Source organism: Mastigoproctus giganteus, chromosome 8, assembly GCF_048544385.1.
Source record: "Mastigoproctus giganteus isolate SK-2022 chromosome 8, ASM4854438v1, whole genome shotgun sequence".
NCBI classification, from domain to species: domain Eukaryota; kingdom Metazoa; phylum Arthropoda; class Arachnida; order Uropygi; family Thelyphonidae; genus Mastigoproctus; species Mastigoproctus giganteus.
The window spans coordinates 123,059,319-123,075,755 of record NC_143582.1 but is presented as its reverse complement, the minus strand read 5'-3'; the positions used below and the strand labels follow the sequence as shown (position 1 = coordinate 123,075,755).

The following is a 16,437-nucleotide window of genomic DNA, read 5'->3' as shown; positions in this document are numbered from 1 at the left end:
TTTAAATGCATAGCAGATTCAGCTTTGACAATTTAACACATTCAACTCTTACAATTTACAAAGATATCATATTAGATATTAATACTGGGTATTCAGCTTCAGTCTTCATTGCTTTGATTTTATTACTGCATTGAAATATTATCTTGTGCAAAGGTAAAGAAAGCCAACACAAGAACTATGGGGATCTTACCGGACAAACTGGTTTGCTGCTACTGCAGTTTCTCCCTGCATTCTTGGTAAACAGACGGTGTGTTTCAGTATTGGCAGTAGAAGTCGAGAACAATAATTTTGATTGACACATAGGCATGACAGATGATCATAGCGTTAAGTGATTCATTGACAGTTTGATATATATATATATATATACAGGGTGTTTCAAAAATATCGGTACAAAAGTTTAGGGGAGGTAGGTAACATCTAAAGGAATGTGAATCGCATAGGAACCCATAACTGGAAACGTCATGGGAAAGTAGTAGCAGAGGCACAAGAAGCAGAAATGACACAAGACAGTAATTAGTGGCAAACATTTATTTGACATAATATTAACAATGGAGTATGAGATGGGTGCATTTCATGATGTTACAACAGATGCTCGAAGGTTCCACCGTGAGACGCGATGCATGCATGACACCGACGCAGCATGGAATGGCGGACACTGTTGAACACACCTGGAGTTTTTGACAGTAGCAGCAGTGCAGACGAGTCTCGCCACAAGATCCATTTCCGTCTCCACAGCCGATTCATACACGATAGATTTGAGTGCCCCCCCACAGAAAGAAATCAAGGCTCGATAAATCAGGTGAGCGTGGGGGCCAGGCAACGGGTCCACCACAGCCAATCCATTGATGCCCAAAATGCCTGTTCAAATGGTCACAAACACACCTTCCATAATGGGCAGGTGCTCCGTCATGTTGAAACCAAATGTTGCATCTCACATTTGCTGGAACATCATCAAGTAACCCTGGTAGAACTTGTTCAAGAAAGATCCGATATTTAGCGGAGTTCGTTCGGGATGGTAACAGGTATGGGCCGACTAAGCAGTCACCGACCATACCTGCCCACACATTTATTGCGAAGTGAAGTTGTGCTTCATGGGGGTGCACACCGTGTGGGTTGTTGTGAGCCCACACATGAGCATTGTGCTGATTGAATAAACCTTCCCGAGTGAAATAAGCCTCATCTATGAACAAATCATAGGCTGGAAAATTCAAGTCTTGAACACTTTCTTGGAGAAACCACTGTGCAAAAGCCACACGTGCAGGATGATCTTGGGGGAGCAGGAACTGAACCCTTTGGAGATGAAAGGGGTGTAAGGAATCGTGGTGCCAGACACGCTGTACACTGCAATGAGACACTCCTGAGGCAACGGCATGTGTGCTGGTAGTAGGATAATTCTGGACGGCATTCAACACACTTTCTTCCATGGCGGGAGTTCGCGTCGAACGTGGTTTGCCTGCACTACTCCTGTTACCTCTAAATGACCCATAATCGCACAAATTTTGATGCACACACGCAAACAAACGGTGGTCTGGTACATGTCTGTCTAGGAAGCGTTCTCCATAAATTCGTTGAGCGGCTCGTCCATTGCCCTCTGCCAATCCCTACACTAGGTGCATGTCTGTCAGCTCACAGTTCGTATATCGATGCATGCTCTTCGTGCGGCGACTACAGCTTGAATGAGTAAACCAGAAATTTTCCCTCTCGCGAACTGATGAACAGCGCCGTATACCGACTTACGGTGACGTTTCCGGTTATGGGTTCCTATGCAATTCACATTCCTTTAGATGTTACCTACCTCCCCTAAACGTTTGTACCAATATTTTTGAGGCACCCTGTATATATATATATATAGGAAAAGAAAAATCTTTCTTTCTTTTCCTGTTTATTAACCTAACCTTAAAGGTTAGGTTAGGAAATATAAGGAAACCTTTCCTATTATTTCATAACCTAACCTTTAAAGAAACATTTTCCTATTATTTCTTAACCTAACATTTGTCAGCTTAAGAAATATAATGAAAAATAAAAAAAAAAAAAACCTTAGAGCCTTTTTTCATAACCTATCCTTTAAGGTTAGGTTATGAAACCTGACCTTAAAAACATACAAGGAAATCAATAATATTGCTTTTTTAATAGCAACAACACCCATGAACTCCAATAATTTGCTTGAGAAAAAAAACTAATCATTACATTGTCTGTCACACCTATATATCAGTTCTTGACTTCTACTGCCACTACCGATAACACACACCGTCTGTTTACCAAGAATGCAGGGAGAAACTGCAGTAGTAGTAAACAAATTTGTTCGGTAAGTTTCCTGAAGTTTGTTGTGGCTCTCGTGTTGGCTTTTTTTACCTTAGCCTTATCCTGAAATCCTATAGTACTGTAAACTATAGTATTATAGTAATGAGGTCTTTATCTGACTAGACAATGCATTCATAAAATGATGGAAAGGAATCCAATTCACCATGGCTAAGGTGTTTACTCCACAGCTTCCATTTTGTTATTGTGTACATTGGAGATGTAAATTAGCATACATCTCAAAGGTATGCTAATTTACATAGCCATTTAAAGTCAGGCATGCAGCCTCATAGGCTGCAGGTTTTATCCAAAGGAAAAAAAAAAAAACAACCTAAATTTCTTATCACAGCTCAAATAGGTGAATTAGGATTACCATGTGAAAGCCAGGGTATTTCAGATAGAAGAAGCTGAGCATAGTCTACCATCTCATCACAAAGCTGAGTGTTTAGAAAATAAGATGCAAGCTATTTCAGAGACTGCTGGGAATCATTGGGGTACAAGTAAACACATGGGTTGTGTTAGGGTAGCTAAGAAAAAGAACAGGTGCATGTATACTTGCGTGTACATCAATGCTAGGAGTTTAGTAAATAAATTTGATGAATTTAAGGTATTGCTCAAAACATCAAAGGCAGATATTGTGGGGATTTCAGAGACGTGGTGTCACACAGATATAAGGAATGCAGAACTGGAATTTGGGGAGTACAATGTCTACAGAAGGGATAGACAGGATAGGAAGGGAGGAGGGGTTATGCTATTAGTTATGAAATACATAAAATCCAAGGAAGTGAAGCCAGTCGACATTGCTGGACAGAGCAGTGTCGAGTCAGTTTGGTGTGACATAAGCATTGGGAGATCAAAATTGAGAGTAGGAGTGTGCTATAGGCCTAATGACTCTGATGAGTATAATAAGAAATTGTACAGGGAAATAGAGTGGGCCAGGAAATCAGAGAGTCTTATAATGGGGGATTTTAATTTCCCAGATATTGACTGGAATTTGGGGGCTGGTCACTCACACACTAGCAAGGCTTTTGTGGATTTATTGGATGATTGTTTTCTACATCAGCATGTTCGTGAGGCAACAAGAGGGAGCAATACTCTTGATCTGATTATCAGTAGTGATTCTTCATGCATTAAGAATCTGCAAGTAAATGAACCACTAGGTGGCAGTGATCACAGTGTGCTGAAGTGGTATTTACTCAAAGAGGTAACTACCATTAGGGGTTAAAGGGAAGGGTTATTGCTTTCGTAAAGGCGACTGCGATGGACTGAGACAGTATTTAAATTCTATACAGTGGGACCAATTGATGATGTTACCAACAGAAAATTCAAAATGAGAAGCATTGAAGAATTTATCTTGGAAGCTACTAGGCTTTACATACCAACTAAGAAATATTGTTCGAGGTTTAGGCCTAAGTGGATGTCAGATGGACTAATGATGGGAATCATTAGTCTCATTAGTTCTAATGAGACATATGGCAGAGAAGAAAAATGCATGGGATACATACAAATGAACTAATGAGACATATGGCAGAGAAGAAAAATGCATGGGATACATACAAATTAACACATGACACAGAAGCCTATGAATAGAAACAAGTTGATCTGTAACCAAGTTACAAAGGAAGTTAAGCAGGCGAAGGCAGATTACGAGAAATCTTTGGCAAGGGATGCAAAGAAAAACAGCAAAGAGTTCTTTACTTATGTAAACTCTAGAAGGAAGGGGATGAATCAGATTGGTCCACTTGATATCGATGGGTCAACTGTTGATGATCCTGCTCAGGTAGCTAACAAACTAAATGAATATTTTGCATCGACATTCACACATGAGGAGTTATTCAGTGAGGGGAATGCCAGAGGTGTATTCAACTCTGGCAGTAAGCTAGAGAATCTTGTAATAACTGAGAGTAAAGTGGAGGAGAAATTGCTGAAGATAAATACAAGAAAGGCACCTGGGGTGGATGGAATCTATCCAGTTATATTAAAGGAGGCAGCAAAGGAAGTAAGCAAACCCTTAGCCATAATTATGAGCGCTTCCTTGGACTCAGGGGAAGTACCCATGGACTGGAGATGTGCAAATGTGACCCCAATTCACAAAGGAGGATCAAAGGGCGACACAAGTAATTATAGACCTGTTAGTTTAACTTCTGTTCCCGGAAAATTAATGGAGGCAGTGGTTAAAGAAGCACTGCAGGATCATCTAGACAAGACTTCAGTTATAGCTCGGACACAATATGGTTTTGTTAAGGGGGAAGTCTTGCCTGACCAATTTGAATGGATACTATGATGCAATCACAAAAGAACTGGATGCAGGGAATAACTTTGATATTATATACTTGGATCTTAGAAAGGCTTTTGATACTGTTGCACATGGAAAACTGCTGCACAAATTGGAGCAGTGTGGCATTGGAGGCAAATTGCTGCTATGGATAAAGGGGTGGTTGAGGGGGAGAAGACAGAGAGTGGTAATCAATGGACACTGCTCATCGTGGACTAATGTTATTAGTGGAGTCCCTCAGGGTTCAGTATTGGGTCCATTATTGTTTTCTGTATTAATAAATGAAATTGATGATGGTATATCAAGCTTAATGTCCAAGTTTGCAGATGATACGAAGGTTGGCAGGGTTGTCAAGGACACTACTGACACTATGCTACTGCAACAGGATCTGGAAAGGTTGAGCAGATGGGCTGAGAGGTGGAAAATGAAGTTTAACATTGACAAATGTAAAGTACTACATATGGGAAACAGCAACCCGAGAGCAACGTATCAACTCTGTGGTACTACACTGACAGTGGTAGAGAATGAAAGGGACCTGGGGGTGGTTGTGCAGGCAGATATGAAGTTTTCTGAGCAATGCAGACGGGCTGCAAGAGTAGCTCATGGTGTATTGTCGATGATATAGAGGAATTTTTCTAGCAGGGATAAGGAGGTGATTATTCCCTTGTATAAGCCAATGGTCAGGCCACACCTAGCGTACTGTATACAGGTCTGGAGGCCTCATTTCAAGAAGGATGTAGAGATGCTGGAATGAGTACAGAGAAGGGCAACAAGATTGGTGAATGGAACAAAGGGGTGCTCTTACGAAGAAAGCCTTAAGTTTTGCAAATTAGTGTCTGGAGACTAGGCACCAGCGAGGTGATCTGATAGAGGTGTATAAAGCCTTGAATGGTTTGAGCATGCTCAATGCTGATGGGATTCTTCTTCTTGCTCAGAATAATCACCTGAGAGGGCATAAATTCAAATTGAGGAAAGACAGATGTAGGATAGACGTGAGGAAATTTGCCTTTAGCCAGCGGGTGGTTGGTTGGTTGGTGGAACAGACTTCCATCCCTTGTCGTGGAGGTTGATAGCCTGAATAAGTTTAAGGCTCAGCTGGACAGGTATTTCGAACGAACAGAGGGGTGACGTGGAAGTGGTTATTTTATATTTATTTATTTATTTTTTTTTTTTTTGGCTGATGCTGCATAAGCTTGCTTTCTTGCATCAAATGCCTCTACTAATGCTAATGCTAAAATGGTAATGTTGCTGTTGGCATGACTGGCTGTATGAGGCTTCTAGTGCATTCGCATTTTCACCTCTTGCCACACTGTGCATTGTTTTTTTTCAATCTTTTGATGTATTTTCTTTTTTTTTTAGAGGCAATTATTGGTGTGCCCTGGTATTCTTTATGAATAGTAAGACTTAACATATTTAAATTGATATAAAAGGGATGCTTGAGGTTGTATGGTTTCATCTTGATCATTTTGAGAGTTTCTTAACAATTCACACTCACATCTGTTCTTAATCATTGCCAGTCCACTCTTCTTTCTTTCCTTTTTTTACTAACACTCCCCTTTCCTTTACACATTTTATAATGTGGACTTCAAAATCTCATTTTAGTTACATCCTTTGTAACAGGGTTTAAGAGAACAAACATACCAATTTGTTAATGACAGTGAGGCTTTACTGGAGTGAACAGTCTATCAGACACTAACTGCTGTTTCTCTTCATTGTAAATTCTGACAGCTGTACTGATTATACTCATAATGGGTATGAAACAATGATGAAATTTGTAGACATAAGCTTGTTACTGTCTGTGTAAGCGAGATGTATTGAACTGTTCAAAGATGTAAACACACTTTTCTGAACCATTTTTGTATGTTGATTTCAAGTATGCTCTTGGTTACTTTCCTAACATGTGTAGTTTTTGTATTGCAGCTGCAGATAATATCATTACAAGTTAATCAAGATCATTTCACCACAAATATGGTTATAATTATATTTTTATTATCTTTTACTGTTCAAACCCAATAAACTTAGCCAGCGGGTGGTTGATTGCTGGAACAAACTTCCATCTGTTGTAGAAGTTGATAGCTTAAACAGATTCAAGACTGAACTAGACAAACGTTGGGAGCGAGTAGATGGGTGAAATGAGAAGGGAGTATGTGTGTGTTTTTTTTTTTTTTTTTTTGGCTGATGCTATATAAGCTTTCTTTCTTGCATCCTATGCCCTTGCTAATGCTAACTTTATAAACATAGTTAAAATAATACAATAAATTATTGTAAAATAATATAAAAAAAGAAGATATTTACAATTTAAAAGTGTTTTATAGATGATTTCATTTGGTACACTTTGTCTGGAATGTGGCAGTAGTTTGGCTACCTATGTTTGTTCCACAAATCTTGGTATCGATTATCCATTGACTCAATATCTTGATGTAATCATCCCCTCCATTTGTCACTCACCATGTCAAGGTTTTCAGGAAAGAAGTCTAAATGCAAATGCAAGAAATATGAAGTTTCAGTAACGTATGGCATCACATTTTTTGTATGTATTGAGCAGTTTCCAAACTCATATTTATCTTTGGGCTCCCTCCATATCATGATTACCCAAAAGTTTTCCACAGTGCTATTTGAAAGCCTGCATGCTTTTAGTTCTAATACATTGAGACAGTTTTCAAAGCTTTTATCCTGTAGAAACTCCTGAATTTGAGGGCCTACAAAGATTCCCTCTATGTTCACAGCACTGATTTTTAGAAATTTCTTATTTAAGTATTGAAATCCTCTCAAATGCATCTTACTCTCATTTCTTTCACAAAACTTTTCATTAGGTCAAATTTAATATGGGGAAGTGGAAGTAAAATTTTCATTGGCTGCACTAATGGAACATACTGCACACTACCCATTCCTGGCTCACATGCTTCTGTGAGGCCAGTCATACAAGAGGGTAAGGAAAGGAATGGAAAGGTTGATGTCATCACAGATATGATATCAAGTATCGGTTTTTGTTCATAAGAGTAAGAGTTCAGTACTTAAAATAGATAACTTATAGATTAATAGGATAATGTGTCTTTAGCCTAAAAATGCGACTTTGTACTTTTTAAGATTTTTTATGTATATTATTTACACATATAAAGTTTATACACATATATGTGACTTATATGAATTCACCTAGTTTCGCTTTAATGCAGTAGTTTTCTATAGGGGAACCCCAACTTATGTGAATTTTCACTTACACGAGAGTATTATGAACTAATATACAAGTTAGTGCATTGACATCATTTCTGTACATAGTCAGCTACATAGGCAGTTATAAATTGGCATCATTAAGTATATCTCATATTGTGAATTTCTTTCTTTAATGCAGTTCTGGATAATTGTGTTTTTACTGTGAATGAGGTGTAGCTGTGAGGGTCTGGTGACTGAGACACGTTTGGCACAGGGTCTGGTAGGATATACGGATTAAGATATATTTTTGATATGGTACAGAATTTATTTTCACTCAACTCATTTTTATATCAATGAAAAGGTGTAAACAGAACAAACAGTAGCTTGAACAGATAAATTGTAAAGTTTTAATGCAACAGCATTGATCTGTAACACAAGGCCACTTTACTTACGTATTGTACACTACTAATAAGCAACACTACTTCTAGAAGAAGTATGCAACTTTTTAGGAATGGTGTCACTGTATCACTAATAATGTTATTAGTAGCTTAGTGTCACATCCCTGGTGGCTGTTTTAGTACTTACTTTTGGTATGCCATCAGTGACAGTAGGCACTTATCAGTGTGCAATATAGTCACTTGATTGTGATATATATCCTTACATTCATCATCAGCCATTTTCAAACCACTGCAGGATGAAGGCCTCTCCAGCAACCTTCCAGTTCTTTCTGTTTTGATCAATGGCCATCCATTTACTACCCACAAACTCATGAATTTCATCTGTCCATCTCCGTTGTTATCTTCCAGGTTTTCTTCTAGTTCCTTTTGGATACCATTCTATTAATTTCTTAGTCCATCTATCATCATGTTTTCGAGCTATATGTCCTGTCCAAGACCATATTAGTTCTTTAGTTTTGATAAGAATGTCTTTTACTTGAGTTTGCTGCCTAATTCATGTTTCTCTTCTTATCTAACAGTCTGATTCCCAGTATAATTCGTTCCATTCTTCGCTGTGTAGTTCTCAACTTCTCTTCCATTCTTTTGGTGAGTGCCCCAGTATCACTTCCATAAGTCATGGTGGGGAGTATACATTGGTTCATTATTTTACGTTTCAGACAAACTGGGATATTTCTCTTCAGTATGTGACTATATTTCCTGAATGCTATCCATCCAAAATTTATTCTTCTCTTGACTTCCAGCCATTTATCATTATTACAGCTAATAACTTGTCCCAGATAAGTATATGACTCCACCTTTTCAATTACTGCTCCTTCAATCATTATGTCCCTTTCTGTGGCATACTTGTTCATCATTACTTTTGTTTTAGCCATATTCATTTTTAGACCAAAATCCTTACTAACTGTGCATAACTGATTAAGATTTTCCTCTAATTCTTTGGGATCGTGGCTTATGACCACAATGTCATCTGCAAATCGTAAATGGTTTAGGTACTCTCCATTCACATTGACTCCTTTCGGCGACCAGTCTAATCTTCTGAAAGCTTCCTCAAGGGCAGCAGTAAACAACTTCAGAGAGATATTGTGTCTCCTTGTCGAACTCCTTTCTCAATTTTAAATTTCCTACTGTCTTTGTCTAGTCTAATAAAGGAGGTAGTGTTCTCATATATAGTTTCTTCAAAATCGTAATATATGGTGTATCCATGCCTTGTCTTTCTGGTGCCCGAAACGTTGCCTTATGCTGTATGGAGTCAAATGCCTTTTCATAATCCACAAATGCCAGGCATAATTGTTTTCATTTGCTTTCTCCATTAGCTGTGACATTACGTATGGTGATCCATAGTTGAGAATCCTGTCCTAAAGCCAGTTTGCTCTTTTGGATGATTCTCATCAAGTATTCTTTCTAATCTGTTAGTAATGACCCTTGTGAACAACTTGTAGATTTGGGATAACAAGCTAAATGGTCTATAATTTCCAATTTCTGATTTATCTCCTTTCTTATGCAGCAAAACCACGATTGCATTATTCCACTCCTTAGGCGTCACATCTTTTCTAATGCATTTTGTGAGGCACCTTCGTAGCCAGGTGGGAAGGAGCAGCAGTGCATATCACACGCTTCTTGATTAGACCGGGGTTCGAGCCCGTCACCACCAAATACGGAGGATGCGGAAATGTCAGGGAATGACCACCGCATATTCCCTGAGCAATATGGCCTTAGTTGCTAATGCTCCTAAAAACCAAAAATAACGTAACATAACATAGCAGTGCCTCCATAGCCAGGTGGGAAGGAGCAGCAGCGTGTAGCACACGCTTCTTGATTAGACCGGGGTTCGAGCCTGTCAGCACCAAATACGGAGGATGCGGAAACTTCAGGGAATGACCACCGCATATTCCCGGAGCAATATGGCCTTAGTTGCTAATGCTCCTAAAAACCAAATAACAACAACATAACATAGCATTTTGTGAAGAGTCTTGCCAGTTTTTGTGCCATGTATCCTCCTCTCAATTTTAACAACTCTACGGTAACTTCATCTTCCCCCGGGGCTTTCTGATTTTTCATATTCTTTAACGCATGTTCTACCTCATCAGGAAGGATATCAGGTATGTTGTATGTGTTGCTAATTTTTGATCCATCTTCTCCACTGCTGGCATCATTCCATTGCTCCTTGTATAACTCTTTATAGTAGTCTTCTGCTATTTGAATTATGCCTTCTTTGCTATTTATAACTACACCATCGTTATTCTTCAGTTTCAGTATCATTTGTCTTTCTGTATTACTGCTCATGGCTGCTGATTTAAATCCTTTGTTTTCCCTTAATGCTTGTTCTACCTTTCTTGTGTTAAATTTTCTTATGTCCTCTCTGAGTCTCTTTCTAATGGTTTTGCATACCTCAGTATACTCAATTTTCTCCTTGTCAATGTTTTTCTTGCTCTTCATTTCGGTTCATAATGACAATTGTTTCTTGACAAATTTTTTCTTCTTTGGATTTCTTTTTACCTATAGGTTTCTTGGGCTTTATCACTTTCAGAAAGATGTAATATTCCTCATCTATATCTTGGTCCTGAGCAGTGGGCAGAAGCTCAAACTTGTTCTTAAGTTCCAGTACATACTTCTTTTTTTCCTCTTCTGTTATCTCAAAGACCTTTGTATTATTTACTCGAGTCAGTCTTTTCCCTTCTTTTCTTACATCTATATCAAGTGTGCATCTTACCATTCTATGATTACTTCCAACATTTACCTTTTTCAGAACAGTAACATCATTCACGATATATCTTCTGTTAGTGAGGTTGAAGTTGATTTCATTAGTTGTTAATCCATTTGGGCTCCTCCATGTCCACTTTCTGTTCATCCTTTTCTTGAAAAAAGTGTTCATTACTGACATTCCTCAAGATTCTGCAAATTCCACAAGTCCATTTCTTTCACAATTCCAAAATTTCCTGTAGTTTTCGTTTCTGTGCTGTTTTGTCTCTTTCCAACCTTAGCATTGAAGTCCCCCATAATGATAGTGTAGTGAGCTAGAGTGTAGTTCATCTAGAAGACTCAATTTCAGTGTACATTTCTTCAACCTCTTCATCATCATGGCTCTATGTTGGTGCATAAATCATTATAACCTTTAGCTTATACCCCTTAGAAATCCTGAGTCTTTGACACCCTTGGTGATGTACTTTTGAATTCCAAAATGTTGTTTTTTATATCTTAATGGACCAGAAAGCCAACTTCACCTTCACTCCTTTCACTGTTTCCATTGGTGTACAGCAGATTTCCACTTGATAAACTTAAGTGATTCATTTCTTCTTCTTGTTTCAGCCAAACCGATGACATTCCAATTCACATTTTCTAATTCCTTTTCCAGCTCTAATATCCTGTCTTCACCGATGAGCGATCTTACGTTGTAACAGGTCAAGTGCAGTTTCCGTGCATGGCAGCCTGGTTGTACCCAGAGATTCTTAGCACCCTCTGCTTCCACTCTGATCCTCTCGCTGCTGTAAGAGGGAGAGTGAAAGCCGCTAGGGACTGAGGGCCATTTTGTTTCATCTTACTGTCATGTGCTGGAGGGTTTGGTCTTTTTCTTTTCACGCTGACCAGGTGTCTTGAAGAGAACCACTTTACACATTCGTTGCCACCTAAGTGATGTAATAGGGCTTACCATCGAGAAGGTGTGCATGAGTGGATTTTAGGGAGGCAGGACAACTGGACTTCTCCTAAATCTTCTTTAATAGAAAGATATTGGATCCATCAATGTTTTAGACGGAGTGTCTGATAACACACAGAATGCCTGTTCCCCTATAAACCCTTTACATTATGAGAGATTAATACCATTGTATGAAGGCATTGTCTTAATGAAATAAGCTGTTTCTTGTTCTGTTCACCCATCTCTTAGGGAGCATGTGAAATTTAGCCTTTTAAGTAGGTATTCTGCAGTAGATATGAGGCATAATCCTTGAATTAACTGTTAAAGTTTTATGGAAATGAATTCTTGTATTACTGAACCTTTACTAATTTGGGTAGGAGTGGCAGTATAAGAAGGGGAAACAGTGTTTTTGAACCTAATAGATATTCAATTTTCTTAATCTGTAGATACCAGGAATGTCTCACAATCCTCCACTGCCAGCTGGTAAGTCAGTTTAAACTTGAATATTTTTCTAGAGAAGCAATAAGTTTTAGTGACATTTCTTTTTATCTGACGTAGTCAGAATATATATAGAGAAATTTGATTAATTAAATTTGAAAATTAATGAGATTACAGATGTTACAGCTCTCTTTTGAGCTCTAACTCTAACTGCTTCCTTTCTTAGTGGATTAGATTAAGTTATATTGAAATATTTACATGATAAACAAATTATATAACAATAATAACAACATTAGTTGAAATTAATAATTTTAAGATTCTGTTTAAATTGGAAGCAGAATGACATGGTGACAAGTCACTGAAAAACAACTAAGTGAACAAAGATCTACTGAAAAGGGGTATTTTCCTGTATTGGTTCCTGCTGAATGGGGCTGTAACTGATTCTGATTGGTCCTGGATGCATGTGGGACCTTTTAAAAAGTTGGCATGCTAACTATGCATCCTCTGACCCCTGAGGGCCTCCTGCAAGGGTCGGTTCATAAGTGATGCCTCTTTGGGCATAAAAATATAAAGACAACATATATTAAAATTTATAACATTTATTAAACAAACACTGGGAAGCAGGTGTATGTTATTCTATATACCTAATTTGGTTATTAATACAGTTTGGCCATTGTTCTTTCCAATATGCATGCACACTGTGGTAAAAGGATGGACTCTGCTGGTGAAGCCAACTTGTTACTTTTTTTCAACCCTTCATTACTCCAAAAGTGTTTTCAATGGAGTTATCTCTTTATTTGCTCCAAAAAAAAAAAAAAAAAAACAAAACCAGATAGAGCCAAGCCACATGCAGGATAAAACAAAAATCTCTAGATCTGCAATTCATCTGAATCTTATGGGGCAATGTGTGTGTGTAGCCTGGCATTATCATGGTGTAATGTTCTTTCATGTCCTATTTTTTGTTTTATAACCCTATTAATGTAACCTTATAGTTTTATAGCCTTATTGCATGTTTGGCAGTATCTTTCCTAATTTTAAATATGACCTTTTTTCTAAAAAATCAACTATAATTTGGCCTTTTCTATCCAAAAACACTTGGGCCATAATTTTTTTGTGATGATCTGGCAGTTGAGGTTTTTGATTCACCAGAAATGACAAATATATCCATTGAACTTAAGTTCACGTTATGTTACTTATTTAGAATAAGGATCATATTGGAAATCAGTCTCATTAGGCCTTTAACCTGGTGGTGGTGGTAGTGGTAGGTCACTTGACAGGTGACCCCAAAAATAATGCTCCCATGTTAATTAATGTTAAAAATCTGAAAAATTTTCTACATTCTCTTCCAAAATACATTTAAACTTTTTAATGCATTAGTTTCTGTAGTGATTTTTCTGTGGTTTTTGTACAGAAATTGCATGCAAGAACCTGTCAGTGATCCACCATTGTTTGCAACTATTTGGCTTTTGCTTGAAGAGTTGCATAATGAACAAGCACTGGTGCTGATTAATGCTTCAGGTTCCTTTTTCCTCTCTCCCACTAATTCAGTAAATATCTTTTGTCTGATATTAATTTGAAAGATTTATTGTGTTTCACAAAGTAAAGGTGATAATACAAAAATTGATACTCTCAAAGAAGCAGTATAGCAGTCATCTATACTGTTTCCTGCAGGACTTGCAGGAAGCAAGATATGTAGTTTTAAATTTTGTGCACTGTGAAACATGTGATATTTGAAAAAAACCTGAAAATGGAAGTAACTGATAGTATTGAATATATATTATATGCTTTAAAATTTTTTAAAATATTTATTTGCATGATAAGAATTATATGTGCATGTTTCAAATTTCACACACTTAATGGTCTTTTAAACTGGAAAGTGGAGAGTACTGATGTTTCATTTTTATGTCTAAAATTTATTTCACAATTTTGGCAGTATTGTTTGTTTTATATTATATGGCTGAATATAAAAGTAGAATTCTTTTTAAAATTTTTAATTTTAAAAAGAAAACAGGGGAAGGAGGAGTTGGATTATAAAGTATATCTACTTCAAGAAGAAAGTATATGAAATTTAAATGTAAAAAGGATTAAAGACGAAATAAATAAAACATCAGAGAGAGAACAAATAGAAGAAAAATGGAATAATATACGAAATATAATTCAAAAGATAGCAAAAGAGACACTAGGACAATTCAGGAAAAACTATAAGAAGAGGGAGTAAAGATATGGAATGAAGAAATAGCTAAAGCAGTACAAGATAAATATCTTAAATATATACAAAACAGGACAAGTGAGAATGAAGAAATATATAAACAAGAATGCAATAAAACTAAAGATATAATAAGGAAGGCTAAAGCAGAGTCATGGGATAGATTTATAAGCACAATAGAACATGATGTTCATGGAAGACAAAATTTGGCATATAAAATGATGAAACACTTGAATAGCACAGAGAAAGATACTTCAAGAATAAATATGATAAAGGAAGAACAATGGAGAAAACATTATGAAGAATTGTGGAAAGACCCATCAAATGAAACAGAAGAGATACAGTTAGACCCAGTTGGTGACATAGATCTGATAACGAAGGAAAAATTGGAAAAATAGGAAAGCAGTAGCAATGGATGGTATAAATGCAGAACTGATCAATATGGAGGAAGTTTTTTAAAAGACAGGATACTAAATTTATTTCATAAATGTTGGGAAAAATATAAAATATCAGAAGAATGGAAGATAGCAAAAATTATTTCAATATTTAAAAAAGGAAATAGAAATGATACAAAGAATTATAGAGGGATTAGCATACTAAATACAGTATATAAAATGTATAGCAAGATAATAAATAATAGAATTAAAATTATCTCTGATGAAATATTAATAGAAGAACAGGCAGGATTCAGAAAAGGAAGATCATGTACAGATAATATATTTATATTAAAACAAATAATAGAAAAACGAAAAGAGTTTAATTTAGCATTTATAGATTATGAAAAAGCATTTGATCGAGTAAACAGACGAAAACTATGGGACATATCGAATAATAAAGGATACCCAAAGCATCTTACAAAAATAATAGTTTATATCAAGGAACAAAAATAGTAGTAGATACAGGTAATAAATTAACAGAAGAAAGTATAATAAATCAAGGAGTTAGACAGGGATGTAGCTTGTCACCAACACTGTTTAACATATATATCGAGGATATGATCTGTAAATGAAATAAGAAATTAATACAGGTATATATATTTAAATACAAAGAATAGGATTAATACACTGTTATTTGCAGATGATCAAGTAATTATTCAAGATAGTGAAGATAATTTACAAAGAGCAGTATTTAAATTAAACCAAATAACAGAAGAATATAAAGTTAAAATATCAACGATGAAAACTAGAACCAAGAAACTAGAACTAGAAACTAGCTTTTAATGGGAAAAATATGGTGAGAACAAAAATAGTTATAGATAATAAAATATTAGAACAAGTAAAACATTTTAAATATCCAGGATCTGATATAACATATGATGTCGAAGAAGATACAAACCAGAAATTGGCAAAATTTCAAAATATATGTGGAACAATAAAAAGAATGCTGGTTAAGAAAACAAGGAAAGAAACACAATTGAAATTTTACAAAGTAATGGCAACACCAACACTTCTTTATGGTTCTGAAACATAGATACTGAAACAAAGAGACTAATAGAATACAAGCTGCAGAAATGATATTTTTAAGATATGTTAAAGGATGTATAAAATGAGATAAAATACCAAACGTAAATATTAGATAGGAATTAAAGATTTACTCAGTTAATGGAAAAATTATAGAATATAGACAAAGATGGAAAGAACATGTAGAAAGAATGGAAGATAATAGATTCCCTAAATTAGCTTATACATATAGAGCAAAAGGAAAATGAGACAGAGGAAGACCAAAGAAAAGATGGACAAACCTCTTCGAGATCGGAACAGTGAATCGCCTAATCTATGAAGGAAGATAAGATAAGATTTTTAATTTTTTTTTATTAAAGCTTAAATTACTTATAATAAGCTATAATCCATTAAGAAAAAATGAAATACAGGCAGTTCTCGACTTTACGAGTTAATTTGTTCCTAGCGCGTGCTCGTAAAGCAGGAATTTATTTCCCTTAGATATAATGTTAAAAATAGGGGTTACATTATCAACAGTGAAA

The 16,437-nt window shown here is 36.3% G+C and overlaps 1 protein-coding gene across 3 annotated transcripts in view; it reads left to right on the top strand.

Moving 5' to 3' along the window:
- Positions 1 to 16,437, top strand: part of LOC150081794 (RNA-binding protein 25) — a 769,112-nt gene that overhangs the window by 40,248 nt on the left and 712,427 nt on the right. For all 3 annotated transcript variants that reach the window (XM_090378892.1, XM_090378890.1, XM_090378891.1), the window contains exon 2: positions 12,259 to 12,295. In XM_090378892.1, coding sequence (XP_090235018.1) covers positions 12,268 to 12,295 — 28 coding nt within the window. In that variant the 5' untranslated portion in view covers positions 12,259 to 12,267. The remainder of the gene's footprint in view (positions 1 to 12,258; positions 12,296 to 16,437) is intronic.